Source organism: Hyperoodon ampullatus (genome assembly GCF_949752795.1).
Source record: "Hyperoodon ampullatus genome assembly, chromosome: 15".
NCBI lineage: Eukaryota > Metazoa > Chordata > Mammalia > Artiodactyla > Ziphiidae > Hyperoodon > Hyperoodon ampullatus.
In genome coordinates, this window is record NC_136928.1 from 43,586,802 (window position 1) to 43,602,421 (window position 15,620).

A 15,620-nucleotide genomic window follows, 5' to 3' on the forward strand; every position below is an offset into this window, starting at 1 on the left:
TTGGTCAGAGGTTCACCTGCTGAGAACTGAACAACTTGATTCCAATCCTGGGTAAGGTGAGGGCAAGGGAGCGTCACGGTGAGATAAATGGCCTTGGGTGCTTGGGGGGTGCAGGTGGGGGTAGGGGGAATAAACAGTGAGGTCTCAGTTCACCTGAGGGCAACAGAAAGCCCTGATGCTAGTCAGCTGTGAGGCCCAGGACTGATGTCATGGTAGGCATGTCCTCTGGGGAATAAACTACTGAAGAGTCTATAATACTAGCACCCATTGCTACTTTATGTAAGAAAACATGCAAGTGGTATGGAGTTGATACACACAGATAAACTAGGACAAGTACAACACACGTTATCTAACCCACGATCCTATGCTGGCACCAGCAAACTGGCCCACGGGCCACACCTGGCCTGTCATCTGTTTTTGTACAATCTGTGTAAAATAGATTTTACATTTTAAATGTTTTTAAAAAATCAAAAAAGAATATGCTATGGCACATGAAAATTATACGAAATTCAAATCTGTGTCCACACATAAGGTTTTACCGGAACACAGCCGCGCCCACTGGTTACACATCATCGATGGCTGCCTCTGTATTACACAATGGCAGAGTTTCAACAGAGAGAGTACGGCCTACAGAGCCTAAAACATTTACTTATCTCTGGCCATTTACTGAAAATGTTTTCTAACCCTTGCCTCAGAGCTCAGGTTTAGCGAGCTCTCTGATAACTTTTTCATACATAGAAGATAAAATCTGGAGCTGCAAAACATTCCATATTTATTATGCCGTTTATTGTAACTTTCAAAGCTGGGGTACCAGACATGCACAAGAATGCGAAATAGGAACACAGATGGACGGTCTAATGTTTCCCATTTGCTATTTCTCACTTTGCAAATTCCCTACATGGTGTGCACGCAAGGAGAGGAAAAACAACAATTACCCACCGTGCTAGATTTAAAAGCATTTAATGACATAGCATATATTTAACAGATAGGGCAAAAGTCGAGAGGTACAGGTCATAACAACTGAGCACTGGGCCTGAGTGACCACCTCCCTGCTCAGGCCCAGCCTCTGGAGTTCATTCCTATCAATGCCATTTTGATTGTGCAGTAAGATGAAAATTTGTCATTACAATCGTTACAGTGACAGAGAAATGCACACTATGTATCAAATAGCAAGGTAATGAAGCAAATTATAACACAGTGTGGCAACGCACAAGCAAGTAACCATTAGGGTAACAGGACTTTGTCCAGTAAATGCTTCAGGTCCACTTGTACACTTACCAATGATTTAAAGGGTTTATTATACATCTAATTTTATTATACTTTGTACTAGAATTATCTCAAACATACAATATAATGTATTTCAGCAAAAAAAAAATTGAAATTGAAATTACAGATTATTTAAAACAGTATCAGTTTTCTAATCCTTCTTGGATCCCGACATTCTTAACCGTTGTCCAGGCTGATGCAGAAGAGCCGCATGTCGTGTGTTAGTAAGTGATGCCAGATACAAACGGTTTGGTCTGCAGAGTTAACAATGGAGCTGCACTGTGGCTGCAGCGAGATCATAATACACAATCTGTTTATTCCAGGTTAGACCCATCGTGGGCACTTTCTAATAGTCAAGACTCAAGGTAACCACTGGAAGTAAATGGAAGAGAATGGTGTTGGGAAGTTGGTACATTTTGTCTGTGGTGAGCACAGGAAGTACTGTTTAAGCACCGCTGCCTTGCATACCAACAGCACTAGAGGCGGGTTATTTCCAACACAGCCTCACAAAATTGAGGAACAGTTTAAATATTGAGATCTAATCTATATAATTTCGTTAAAAAAAATCTGGTCTTCCCTCTGCACCTCAAGCTTTTTTGTAACTTGGAGATAAAGTGTTTAGGTGTATTTTCCCCATCCCCCCACCCCGAGAAATGCTCTATAAATTAAAAGAAAAAAATCAACCACATTGAGGAACATTTAGGCACAGAGAGTAATGTGTTGGTTCTGAGCCTGCATGCTGGAATTTCACTGAAAAGGTTAAGACAAGGGCAGGAGGTGACGGAAAGGAGTTCACTTCTTTTTGCCAAAAAGGCTGAACCTCTTTTCTTTGTCTTTCTCTTTGTCCTTCTCCCGTTTGCCGGGACTGGACTCGCTGGTGATGGTGACAACGCTGGTGGGCAAGGTCTGAGCCCGGCTGGATGCTGGCGTGCTCTGGGTGCTGGCGGACACCTCGTGTTTATCGGAGGAGATGGCAGATGAGATTGCCTGGATCCATGTGTTCATTTCCTCCTGGATGAAGGAGGGGACACAGGTGAGACTCAACTAAGAGGGACGGGCACGAGATGCTCTCAGTCCACCTGGGTGACCGTGTGAACCTCTGTGGGCTGCAAGGCTTGGGAATGGTGTGTGTCTGCCTGAGAAGGGAAAGCGGTTCCCAAACGAACCTCTGCTTTGTCAGGACAGTAGTGAACATGATTGAACGCTCACCAGAATTCGGTTTACGGTACCTGAAGGTCCTCACTCTAGTATGTGGCCCTACAAATGTGGACGAGCTGGAAAGACTGGTCTACAGTAGGGTGTCAGGTCCCACCCTAGAAGGTGCTTTTTCTTTTCCTTTTTTAAACTGAAATACATTTGATGCATAACATTGTATAAATTTAACAGAAGTTGCTTTTTTCGAATTTAAAGCCCTGCATACGTGTTGTTTTCCCATCGGCCGACCCTCTCTCCTCTCAAGGAGAAGCACAGCCAGGCAATGGTTGGTTAAAGGCAGTGGGGCGCAGTGGGTGCAACGGGGAGGCTCCTGACTGGGCTGCAGGATCCACACCCAGTCCTGGGACCTGCTCCCTGTGCTTCACCCACAGTTCTCCTCTGCGGACTTCAAGGGACCCTGCACTAGGTCTCCTGCCACGGCGGGAGGACAGCGAGATGACATTCACTGCCTCTGAGAGATACAGGAGAACTGAACACCTGCCAGCGTTCATGACCGTGGAGGCCAGAGGACAGAAGCCACCACTGGATCATTACTTATGTGAAGAACATCATACATAAAGCTCATCGGGCCACCAACAATTGCAAACTTCTAAGTATTTGAAAAAATGAAACTTAGAAACTTACATCGTCTTTGGCTTGGAAGAGGTACTCATTGCCGTCATTTAGTCTGTAATTTGAAGGAAGAAACTCAGTCACAATATAACTTAAGGAAAAAAAAAAATCCCCCAACTCTCATGTGGGATACAAGCAGGCCACAGGAATCACACCAGAAATGCCCGTGGGAACTCTGCACACGTCGCCCACCGTGCCGGGGGCCTGCACGGGCCCAGCAGCCGCGCCCCAGGGCATCAAGAAGCCATATAATTGGGCCAATATGCACAGGTAACATGGGTGTTTCAAATCACTGGAAGGATCCAAAAAGCTCCGAACATGTCAACACCTGGATCTGTGTGGCAAAGACCACTGGGATGACCGATCACTGCTCTAAACTAAACACAGAAGAAAGCTCTTTAAAACCCACGGGCCCTCCTGAAATTCTGCCACTGGACTTACATCCCCCACATTAACAAATACCAGGCTTTCTGAACTAACACCCAGAAAAGTTCTCCTAGACTTTTCTTCCTATACACCTCTCAGAACAAAAGAAACTGCCCTGGCCGGGCTATCACTGTGACACCGAGAGGACGCTGGCTGGGAGGGCCCCTCCTTCTCTGCTGCGTCAAGAGGAAGCGGGTGTTCCCGGTGCAGAGGAGGTAAATGCCCTCTGCCGACATCCTGTCGCTCTGAAGCTGCATCAAGGAAGTACAAAGTGGGCGTGCAGCCAGGGTGGGTGCCAGGCTGGCCGCGCCTGGTCTTACAGCGTGTAAAGCGTCCCAGGTCCCTGGGGCCTGCCTCCAGTGCCCGTCCAGGGCTCAAGGAATCACCCCATTTGAACTGCTCTCATTTGCGATCCTTGGCCTCGTCCAGCTGGCATGAGACCCACGTGTAACTGAGGACCAAAGTTTGCTTTTCAAATCCCAAAGCACCAGATCAAGTTAGTATCAGACTAAGTATCGTCCTAACCACTAACATGTTTACTTTTCAGGCTTTTAAAAGAAAAACAAGTTTTTCTGCCCATTTCCAAGTACAAGCAGAACTTCAGAGCTTGGATCCACTCTGTTTGGAGTCGTATGTGCTGTACAGGGTAGAGACATTTGGAACTGAATGGTTCCAGAGGCATCTGGAACATCCGCCGGGTGAGTCAGGGGAGCACAGGGCCCCTCCCGCCCCTTCCTGTTTGTCTCCACCTGGCTCCGGGATGACTCACTTGACCCATCTCCAGATAAGTCATGAGCAAAGAACAGCATCTCCTGGGTCTGGATTAGCTGCAAAGATGGGGAAACTATTTTTCTAAGCTCCCCTTAAAATGTGAAATGTGACTAGCTCACCTTGTCTCAGGAAACACTAAGTTCCAGCTTATAAAAAGGAAAGCTGCTTTTCTTCCATGTTCAGTTGTGCCGTTAACCGGCCACAGAGCCCAGAGATCCTAACCAAGACGTGTGCCTGTCCAGTTTGTCACTTTGTTGGTGATTTTTTCAACGGCAGAGGAGAGGAATCAACTGATCACAGCATCTATCTAAGAGAACCAACCCCCAGAGTGAAAATAAACACACACCCACTCTCTGGCAAAGCTCACCTTAGCTTGAACACGTGTTTCTTCTTTTTGTAATCAAGGGCCACTTCACAGATGGCTTCTTTCAAACTCACAGGGACCTCGCTGTGGTAGGGAATTCCGGAAGCAGCTGTCTTTGCATCTTTGTAGAAACCCATTTCTTGGTTATTTATGACACAGTAAACATTGTGCCAGGACCTGAGCAGTAAAGAAAGGAGCTTCAAGTTTCTGCTCCACACTCCCTTCAAGAACTAAGGGTCTGATTAACACGAAAATGATCCTCACACAACACGGCATGATCCCCTGTTAAAAAAGCCCTTCCTAAATCCTGCTAAAAATACGCAATGGAAAAATTCCTCTGTGGCCTCCCAAGACACATACTGCTAGTGGCAGGTTTTTGAGGGCCACTTCTCACTTGGAGTTTGAAGAAAACCACAGTGCCCTCTTTCATTACATAAAGGTACTCTTGGCTCTGACGGGAAAGACTTTTGCTGGTGTTTGGTACACTCTTGTGGTAACAGGGTACAGGCCAAGCTCCTTACTGGAAACATGCCTGTCCTTAAGCAGCTCTTCCACCTCAGCTTCATTCTGTAATTAAGTGGCCTGGTGACGTGGCAGGGAGGGGGAGGCAGACCCAGGGCCACTAGCACTTACGGTACACTGGCTGAATTAGAAAGAGGGAGCCTTTCCCCCAGGGTACAGCAAACTCTCCTAATATACTGCTTTTATTAGAACAAGACACTTTACTGCCACCTGCCTGTATTAACAAATAAATCTGTAATGTCCCCAATGTGGATGGCAGCTCTTAGATGGGATTCCCTTGTACAGTGTAAAACCTGTACAACTGTACATGGTGGTCCCAGGCAGTTTAGTTTACTGGTTAAGCACACAGGCTATGGAGTCAGATGAGTTTTACCCTAGCTGTGCCATTTACTAGGAAGCTACACAGAGTGAGCTTTCTTAACCTCCCAGAGCCTCAGTTTCTCCATTTGTAAAATGGAGATAATACAAGTAGGGCTACTGGGAGATAACGAATATAAAGACTGATATGGAGATAAGGTAGGGGAAATGGTGAATGTCTTAAAACATCTCACAGGAGGGAAACAACAGTGAACTCACTTCACTCTAGGGAAGACTCCCCCACCTCAATCTAGCAATATTCCTTCTCAGGAGGAACTACTAAGGCCTCTTCTTGCTGTTCCCCCACACACGTAACTCTTCCTTCTCTCGGTGAATAAAAAAGCACTCTACTCCCACTTCCCAACCTAAGTCCCGAGAAGGATGTAACGCCCGGGAAGCTACAGAACAAATCAACCACATAAACACACGCTCCCCTTTCGATCCAGAGCGGCCCACCTCCACCTCTTAATGGGCTGACCTCCCCTGGGACTGCCTCAGCCTCTGTGCTGTTACCTGCTCGAGGCCTTCTTATTGTGGGCCTCCCACTCGTGCTTCCGATTCAGGAAGCCTTCCATCTGGGCCAAAGGCGTCTCCTGGGTCCTGGCCGGCAAGGTGGCAGCACTCTGGGCCGGGAGGGCAGTCTTGGCTTTGCGCTCGGAGGTGGGAGAGGGGATGGGGCTGGACTCTTTCGAGCTTGTCCTCTGTTCTGCAGCGCCATTGACCATTTCGCTCGTGTCCACCGTTTCTGCCATCTAGGGACAGCGGAGAGGCCGTTCAGCTAACCCTGTGAGCCCCCGGGGTGACCACATACGCTCTGACTCGCACACGTGGCTGTGTATAAATGCCTGGCACAGATCGAGGCAGTACAGTAAAACCATTGCACATCCCACAAAGCCAGCTGGACACCAAGGACATTAGAAGGTGGGAATGGATTAATACCCGCCCGTTTACGGGGAAATGAGAAAAGCGAAATGCCAGGATGAGTTTTACTGCACTCTGTTCCTCTGATCAATCCATTTTCTCTAATAGAACTCAGATCATTTCCTCTTATGGTTACTTTAAAACAAAAGGACAACAGTTAACAATCACACATATTAAATATGAGAGAGTGGACGTTATACAGCAGCCACCTTACAACCAAGGACGCCACCAGAAGGGCTGGAAGTTGAAGCGAAAGGGCATTCACAAACAGGTGGATAGACAACTCTATCAGAACTACACGGCATTCCCCCAAAGTCAGACAAGAAAGACCTTTGGTTTCTGAAAATGCTCTCCGGCTCTCCTCCCACCGCCCCTCGACACATCGTCATAAACACATGCAGAAATTAGGACGGCAATCATGCATTTCACATCTACCATCCCCGTTAGACTTTGGAACTTAAGAGCTGGAAGGAAATGAGGCAAGTCAACGAACATCAATTTAACCACATCTGCCGAAGTTGTATCGTGAGTGGGTTGTAGTTTGTGTTAAAGGAGCTGGAAAAGCCAATCACAGTCACTCAACACCACACGGCTATTTACCCCCAAACAAAGACAGAACCAGGGCCTTCCCCATCACGTGTTGGTTGATCACGGTGCCTTGCTGCACTGAGACGAGAAAGCCCAGACAGCCAGGCTTCCAGCGGCTCTGACCCTTCAGGCTGGAGACGTCTTCGGGAGCTGTTCCTTCCCAAGCTCACTTATATTGTAACCCTCATGGCTTTTCGGCTTGGGAAATGCAGTAGGGTCTCCATTCATTATCGCTTTCAGCCTGTGTGCCATCAACTGTGTACCATGAACTGAAGCGGCCCCTGGCTGATACACCCAGGGTGTGGGATTAGCGAGTTACTAAAGCTGGGTGTGGCTGACGCTTTAGTGGATTACAGACAACCTGCACCCTTTGTACACGGACAAACATGGAGGTGTCAACGGCACGCTCATTAGATACGTCCCCCACCTCTGCTGCCCAGAACCAGGTGACAGCAAAATTAGCAGCAACAACCTCAATGGGATCAATTGGAGACTGGCCACCACCGCTTGAACATCCGATATGTCAACTCTCAGGAACTGGGATGTCTCTGTTGGGCCTTATCTAAGTGGTGGGCTGGGAGTCAAGTTTATACTCTGTCTATACAAACTATCACTGTCAGCAGTGGGGTTTAAGGTAAGACTAGAGGCTATGCACTTGAAGGGTGTTTGTGATTAGAACCCTTTATCCACATAGCAACGTGGAAAAAGGATTCTTAGGGTAGAATGGCATAGGGAGGAGATGCATGGTGATTATCCTGGCCTTACAAGTGATGGCCTGTCGACCAGTGCTTATAAGAAATAGGCCACTTAAATATCTCTCTTGCCTTTCCCTTTTAAAGGAGAGACAAAGGGGAATAGTAACCAAAAAAACAAAACCCCTATGTCAAAAGTAAGTGAGTGGATTTTAAGGCTGACACATCTGTTCTAGTGTGAGATTTCAGGAAACTTCTGGTTGGGAGGAAGTATGAGATCGGTCTGGAAGGCCTGTGCCAGGCCTGAGTCCAGGGAGACATGGGGTTAGTGTCTATAGAAACCAGGTTAAACAAAAAAAAAATTAGTGCTGCAGGTGTGACTCAAAAACTGCTAGTGACAGCAGTGACCTGGATAGAGGAATGTTTACTGGAAAAAGGCTAAAATTTATCATACTTGGTCAAACTTCAAGGTAGGTGACGGCCAGGGGAAGCCCCTTCTGGGGGTATTTCTGCAGCAAAAATTTTTTTCTTTAGAGTTAGAAGGAAAGAGAAAACCCCAAACCAGTATGCAGAGATAATTAATGTTTATGCAAATGAATCACTAACCAAGAAAACAAGGAAAATAAAAGGAACAAAATGAATTTTAATGGACATGTGCTTAAGCATGCCAACAGACAACACGCCACTAGAGACAAACATCAAAAGCAAATCGTAGTGCTGTGACCAAACAGTGGGTACATGTGGATACACCCCTACCCCCACCCCACGTTGCTTCTCTTTAGCGATTAGTGGCTGCGTACACCTGAGATACTTCAGTCAGGAGGTGAACATAAATGCAACGTGACAACTAGTAGCACAAGGAACACCTGATTGGTTTTCTAAGTGCAAGAAGCAACACTATTTTCAAGTTCATTAACTTGAGTCTCTGCACCGTAACTCAGAAGAATGAAAAGAGCTTTCCTTCTTCTGATACAATCCAATTTCAATTAAAAATTTGTCTGGCAAGCTACAATTTAAAAATCTAGATAAAAATAGGCATGAGAACAAATGCCAAAAGCATCACAGCACTCCTTTCTTTCCTGTGTGCTTATGTGGCTTTGTTTTGTTTTGTTTTGTTTTTGGTCTTCTGAATACGAAAGGCATAAAATTGGGTATTAGCCCTCATGATACAAATTTTAAACATATATATATATGGACACGTCACATATATACATATAGATCAATGACACATATCATTTGGAGCCAGAAACACATGTCAGGGCTCCCTAATCACCAAAGATGAAGCAGTAGTTTCTTTTCTAAAATGAATTTTGGTGTGTTTTAAGGCAGAGACACAATAATGGTGCATACTACTCCCAGAACATAAGAAGCTTGGCATCTATCTATATACCCATCTACGGTCGCAAGTAGATAGATATGTACATAGAAATGAGGAAAAAACAAACAAGATGCTATATGATGTTATCCTGACAAAAGAAAAAAAAGACATGCATCATGAAAAGACAAATTAGACTTAACTCATGGAGAACACATATCAAAACAGGTTTTCTGATTCCACTAACATCTAAATATGGCAAATGAGCAAGTGAATATCTCACAAGGCTCTGATGTAATATGGACTTGGTTTGGTGAATAGAATTTCTGTTAAAACATTTTCAAATCCCTGCTGGTGGTCTGATAAATGTCATCCTAAACGACTCTTTATTAGAGAGCTTCACAAAAGGTCATAGGAAAATGAAAAATGCATCAGAAGATTCATACGAGACATACAGCGGAGTTTCTGTCTACAGAGATGCTGAAGGACTTCTGGGGCCTGGAGGCAGGCAACAGCTCCTGGGGTGGTTCCCCCAAGTGTGTCGTTCAAGTAATCAGGGTGAACCAGAATGGCTTTTGTTCCATTTGTTTGCAAAATTTAAAACAGTTTGACACCCTGAAGTCATCAACTGAACAGAGAGGCATGGAAAAGTCTGGTAGGCAGGCTTCCCCAACGGGCCGAGAAGTGCTGCCACACTTGCCACATCCCACGTTCCGGCGGTGCCGACAGTGACCCAGACAGAGGTGGTGGCAGCAGTCAGTGGGCCCCTGACTCCTGAGGCCGGGTGCTTTATCTGCTGCAAGCGAGCCTACAATTCTCAGTTCAGGACTTGGCAGAAAAAAATAAAGAGAGGACCTGGTTTGTAAAAAAGTAATAAATGATCTGAGGGTCTCAAAACTGTTCAGATTCTGCACCTAAAGTTTAAAAAAAAACCCTTCCCAAATAGATTCAACTTTTTTTTTTTTTATCGTTTTCAATAAATGAATGTATCCTTCATGGAATGTTACACAGCTGACTCTAGGTTTTAATCTTAGTACTGGAAGTCTCCCTCCTCAATTCCTAGTAAACTACTGCAGGTTAATAACTCTGTAAAGGGGGCTACGTATAGTGCAGGACTGCACCCTGTTAGTATAACTGGATGTGTCATACCTGTCAGATTCTAGTTTTCTTCTTCATTTTGCTGTAATCTCATTTAATTTCAATTACTCACGTAAGGCTTTTGCTGCAAAATCTTAATAAAGTAAAAAGCTCATGATAAATAAACAAAAAATACGTATGTTGCTTTCAGGCAACTGAGCATCCATCAGTTAAAAAACTCAAATAAACATGAATTAAACGCAAACAAATATGAAACCAAGGAAGGCTATGAATTAAGTAAAATTTTTAACACTGTGGGTGAAGTGGAAGCCAAAAGGTCAAACCAACAGGATTTGGAAAGAGTGGTTCTTGACAAATGGTAGCGAACTTCACAGTCCAGACCACGGCTGGTCACTGGCTGTCCGTCTGCTATTAAAGTTTTTGTAGTTTTGGTAGGTTTGAGAGCGGTAACTAACCCGTGGAGATCCCTGTTCAGCCGGCAAACCATTCTGGGAAACTTGCTCTCCTTTTGAAGTATCCCTGTTGGGGAAGGGGGAGAAAGAAGACAGAGGAGAGAAGAGGAGGAAAGGGGGAAGGAGGGAGGGGAGAGGGGGGAAGGAGGGAGGGGAGAGGGGAAGAAAAGAGGAGGAGAAAGAGAAGAAGACGGGGGAGAACACAAGTCAACTTTATTAGAGCCCTCCTCTCAGGAAAACATATGCAGCCCTCTTTCACATGACGTGATATCTTTCTAAAAACTCTTTAAGTGTTTCAAATCGACTCTAGATAGAGAGAGTGAGACCACAGGCATCCCCGACCATAAAGGTGGCATTCAGGGTTGTCATGGAGCTTGGACCCCAGCAAAATAATCAGCCTTTCAGAAATACAGAGTAATTTCTGCCCTTTGTGTGAAAGTCACCCAGAACTTTCAGAAAGCATCACCACACACTCACTGGCCTGAAATCTGGGTAGTTCACTCCATCCATTTACTCATGTGGAAATTCTAAGTGTGTGTGTGTGTGTACACACACATGTGCACAGCAGAGATGGTTGCTGTCGAAATTCCACTTCCACTACCAACATCGCAATGTGACTGTGGACAAGTCACTGTCCTCAAATATTATCCAGGGGTGACCGTATGGAGTCTCAGTAGTCTTCAGAAGTGACTAACAGGAAGGGCACATCAGCACGGGCTTAGAAAGTGTGCTCCCTAAACCTCTCTTGTCACTGAAGCTGAGACTGAAGTGGGCGGGCTGCCCATGACTCACCACTGCTGCTGGGACTCGGTCTCCTCGGAAACCTTCGAGCTCGGCTCAGGAGAAGGCGGCCGCCTCTTCCTCTCCTCTTCCTCTTGCTGTCTGCGCACTTCCAGTAGCTCCAACTGAGGGAGAACACGCTGATGTGTGGCAGAACCCCAAACTCTGCCTCTTAAGGAGAGGGCTCCAGGCAAACCCTCCTGTCTGAGTGGTCTATGCTGGATCACACGGGACAACCAACTAACATCCTAAGCAAAATCTCGTTAAGGTCATAGGAACTGCAGCTACAACCCAAAACCACAGGAAACAGAGGTCTGAGTGATGAAACAGATCCATTCTATGGGCTGGCAGAAGCCCTGTGAGTTGTGTGTGCTCCTGGGATATCGGGTTTAGTTTCTAAATGAACTCTGCAGCTCTCAACTTTGCTGAGGAAGAAAGCACCTGAGCATGAGGGTCCGTGCTGGACTACTCATCAGAGATCAGACCAACACCACTGAGTCAGAGCTGCAATAATTCCCACGGAGGCTTCTTGTGCTGCGGTAGGGATTCAGGTTCAGCCAAACCCCAATAACACATTAAAAAAAGCCAGGAAATAGACTAACTGGAACTAAGCCATTTCATGAGCAATATATGCGTGTACCCAAAGTATTCCGTTTTAACACACATGTGTACAGGTACATTTTAGATGCCCAGGACGGTAGAAATTGGGAAGCACACCATAAGGAATCAGCTTTCCACCAGGAATGCAAGCGTCTTCGGAGAGAAAACACCAGTTGAGCAAGCCCTATTCTGAGGCCTTTATTTTGGCAGAAGAGATTATCAGGACTGGGGAGAGTTTTCAGTGGTCTAAGATAGATACTAGTGCTTGATGGGAATTCTAATCCTGAAATCGGAAGAGAACTGTAAGGCTATGCTCCCTAGAAACCACGGCTTCTATGAGATACAGGAAGAAAAGCAGATCAAAAGAGAAAAGCAAATCCCAATCGATCAATTCCCAGACAGGAAGTGACCAGAGACCTAGGTTCCCAGGAAGTGGTTGACGGGGCAGGAGCCCTGGACCATCTCCCCACGTCCTGTACCAAGAGAAACACCAACTCCAGGAAGATCCTTACGCTTTTAAAATCAGAGCGATGACCTGAGCTCCCTAGCCTGGGAGGTGAGCAGGAAGGAGAGGCTGCCCACGGGAACCACGGCAGAGCACCCCGGCTCCCAGGGCCCACTTACTGTCGTCAGCCTTTCCAGGGCGGAGAACCTCTCGTCCCAGGTCGCTGCAGACTTTTCAAAAGCCTCGTGGCGCTTGATGAGTTTCTCCACCTCGTCCACGCTCTGGCCTATTTCTCGGCTGGATAGGTAGGGCTCCTGTCCGAGCAGCCAGGCCTCGGCCACACTGGCGTCCCTTGAGAACTGATGGACCTCCAAGACTGCACAGGGAGCCAAGAGTGAGTGTGGAGGGCAGGGTGAGTCGGCAGCTCAGGGTGGTGCTGCCCTCTGCTGGCAGCTGCCGGCACAACCAGCTTACAGTCTAGTCTAGATCTGCGCTGTCCCCATAAATGTCATGTGAGCCACACGTGTACAGCTTTAACCTTCCCAGCAGCCACATTAAAAACAGGTGAAGTTGATTTCAAATGCGTATTTTAGACAACCTGATATAGCTGTTATTTCAACACGTAATCAGTGTAAAAATTAACTGAGTTGTGTTACATCTTTTTTTTCTTCTGTCTTTGAAATCCGACATGTATTTTATACTTGGAACATATCTTAATTTGGACCAGCCATGTTGCAAGTTCTGAAGAGCCCCATGTGGGCAGTGGCTACTATACGGCCATGCAGGGCCAGGAGGTATGCTCTGCTCACTCAGCCCTACTTCGGTGAGGTAAGCCTCAGAGCCCTGAAGAATTCACAATCTACATATAACCAGATTACTCTGATGGGACAGCCATTCACCAATCACCCTTTCTGGGGTGGAAGTGCTGTTTCACTTTGGGGGGCTGAGAGGCAGGGAAGGACCTGGAAGCAGTAGGGGAAGTAGGGACAGTATGGGCTAAGGCTTCTGCTTTATTCATTCTGTCCCTCCACACGTGAGGAAACACAGCATGACCTCCACCCACTGCAGCTGTGAGAAGGCAGGCCAGACCTCAGCTCTGCCTGCGCTATGGCTGGCATTTTCATTATACCTTAAGCAGCAAAGGTTGGGGTCATTCAGGTAAGAAGAAGACTGCGGGCAGCACTGGTGTCCCCCTGGTGGCCTCCCCAACACGGCACAAGAAGATGCCCCCACTGCTCGAGAAACTTGTCACCTCATCAGGAATGCCCAGCATGCAACCTGGTGCCTAGTTCACAGTGGAGTGTAATCTGGGTTTTGCTGAACTGAACTGAACTGAACCTGCCCTGGGAGCTGGCAAAATTTACAGACCAAAACCTCATCCAAAGAATGATCAAAAGTGGGATTTCTTTTTCAAAAGAATTGAGATGCCTCCACTAGGTCTCTTATACACCTTTCAGAAAAGGCCCCTTGGATTCTGCTTCTAGAAAGCACTCCTGGTGCCTGAGAATAAGGTTATAATATAATATAAGGACAGAGCCTGGAGCCCCAAACACAGAATGGCAAAGTACGGTAAATAATGCTTCAGTTGGGCTACCTTTGCAGTTCATACCAATCATAAATGCTCTTCCCAATACTGTATATTATGAAATCTGTGTTAGCTCACATATTCCTTTATAAAATGAGATTAAAAATAGAATCTACCTCAGAGGGTTATTGTGGGAAGTCAATAAAGAAAAACATATAAAACACTTAGAATAATGCCCGGTTCACTGCAAAATCTTTATCGTTGTTAGCTTTCATAAGACCTAACAAGCCAACTTTCCATCTTCTTGACTCCACAGTTAACAATTGTCCTTAAAGATAACTGGAGGAGAAAGGGCTCCTGTCTGCACTCTCCCAGAGGGATGCCACGTCCTGTCATCCCTATACTGTTCCTACACACTCAGACCCCACTCACAACACTGAGGTCAATCATGAGATGAAAGATAATGAATATGTCACAGGGAACTATTTAAAAATACTTATTAGCATGAAATGGTGAAATAGGACATTAAAAAAGCAGCATTCAGAAAGACTCCAAAAATCATTAAGAGATAACATCATATCAAATCAATTAAAGCAGGTAAATAAACTGGCTTGCTTTCAGTGGGGACCCAAAAAGAGCAGAGAGATTAGGTACATCCTTACTCAGTCTTAACCATTCCCATCGGTCTTCCCACTTGTCAATCATTTCTTTCCTCTTTTCCGTCAACTGCAGTAACTTCTCCTTGATCTGTGAGAAAAGAGGACCCCAAGGACATCTTAATAGAGTAGATCACATCCTCCTAGTCTGACCCTTGATGGGCTGCTTCATATAAGAAAAACACTTTTTTTTTTTTGTGGTACGCGGGCCTCTCACTGTTGTGGCCTCTCCTGCCACGGAGCACAGGCTCCGGACGCACAGGCTCAGTGGCCATGGCTCACGGGCCCAGCCGCTCCGCGGCATGTGGGATCTTCCCGGACCGGGGCACGAACCCGCGTCTCCTGAGTCGGCAGGCGGACCCCCAACCACTGCGCCACCAGGGAAGCCCAAGAAAAACACTTTTTATGTAGAGACCACCACTAAGGCAGGAAAGATCTAAGGACTGCTCAGTCTATCTGCGTACTGGCAGAAGAGAGAAAAGCATGGCGACGTTCCTTCCAGACGGGGCTGGGAGGAAGGCCGGGCTCCACCCAAAGCTGCTCTGTCGTGAGGAGGCCAACAATGCACTGAGCCCCCTCCAGACTCCGGGGATCCCTGTGGCGAACACACTCAAGTTCAGAGCGGGGGGCAGCGAGAGGGGCAAAGCCCTGAGCTCTCGGAGGCCTCACACTGATAACCACTGCCCTGTGTGTCACCAGCATCCCAACTCGACTTAGCAACCATCCACTAAAGAGCAAAGAGATCTAGGGCACGGGTGACAGAAAAGGGGTGACACCTTCTAGAACGGATGGAGGAGGCGAGAGAGGATGAACCCTTCACCAGAGGCCCTCAAAAATTGTCTTCTGTGCCATGGATTTGATTGGCTCTACACCTAGAGACTTGCCTGTCTTATTCTACACATACAGGAAAGAAGCAAGGATTTCTAAAACACATATAAGTGTGTGCATACGTGTGTGTGAATGTAAGCATAGATTTCTCTGTGTGTGTGTCTATATAGGCCCCCACACGCTCACA

At 46.5% G+C, this 15,620-nt stretch overlaps 1 protein-coding gene across 3 annotated transcripts in view; it reads right to left on the bottom strand.

Annotated features, from left to right (window-relative positions):
* Positions 1-1,927: 1,927 nt before the first annotated feature.
* Positions 1,928-15,620, bottom strand: part of SPTBN1 (spectrin beta, non-erythrocytic 1) — a gene marked incomplete at both ends in the record, with an annotated part of 139,794 nt that continues 126,101 nt past the window's right edge. The window contains 8 exons of one of the 3 annotated variants that reach the window (XM_079721075.1): positions 1,928-2,277; positions 3,106-3,148; positions 4,658-4,831; positions 6,047-6,285; positions 10,603-10,666; positions 11,395-11,504; positions 12,604-12,800; positions 14,612-14,696. In XM_079721075.1, the coding sequence (XP_079577201.1) occupies positions 2,059-2,277; positions 3,106-3,148; positions 4,658-4,831; positions 6,047-6,285; positions 10,603-10,666; positions 11,395-11,504; positions 12,604-12,800; positions 14,612-14,696 (1,131 nt within the window). Of the gene's footprint in view, positions 2,278-3,105; positions 3,149-4,657; positions 4,832-6,046; positions 6,286-10,515; positions 10,667-11,391; positions 11,505-12,603; positions 12,801-14,611; positions 14,697-15,620 lie in introns of those variants that run through there. The other 2 variants (XM_079721074.1, XM_079721076.1) reach the window with 2 other exon arrangements.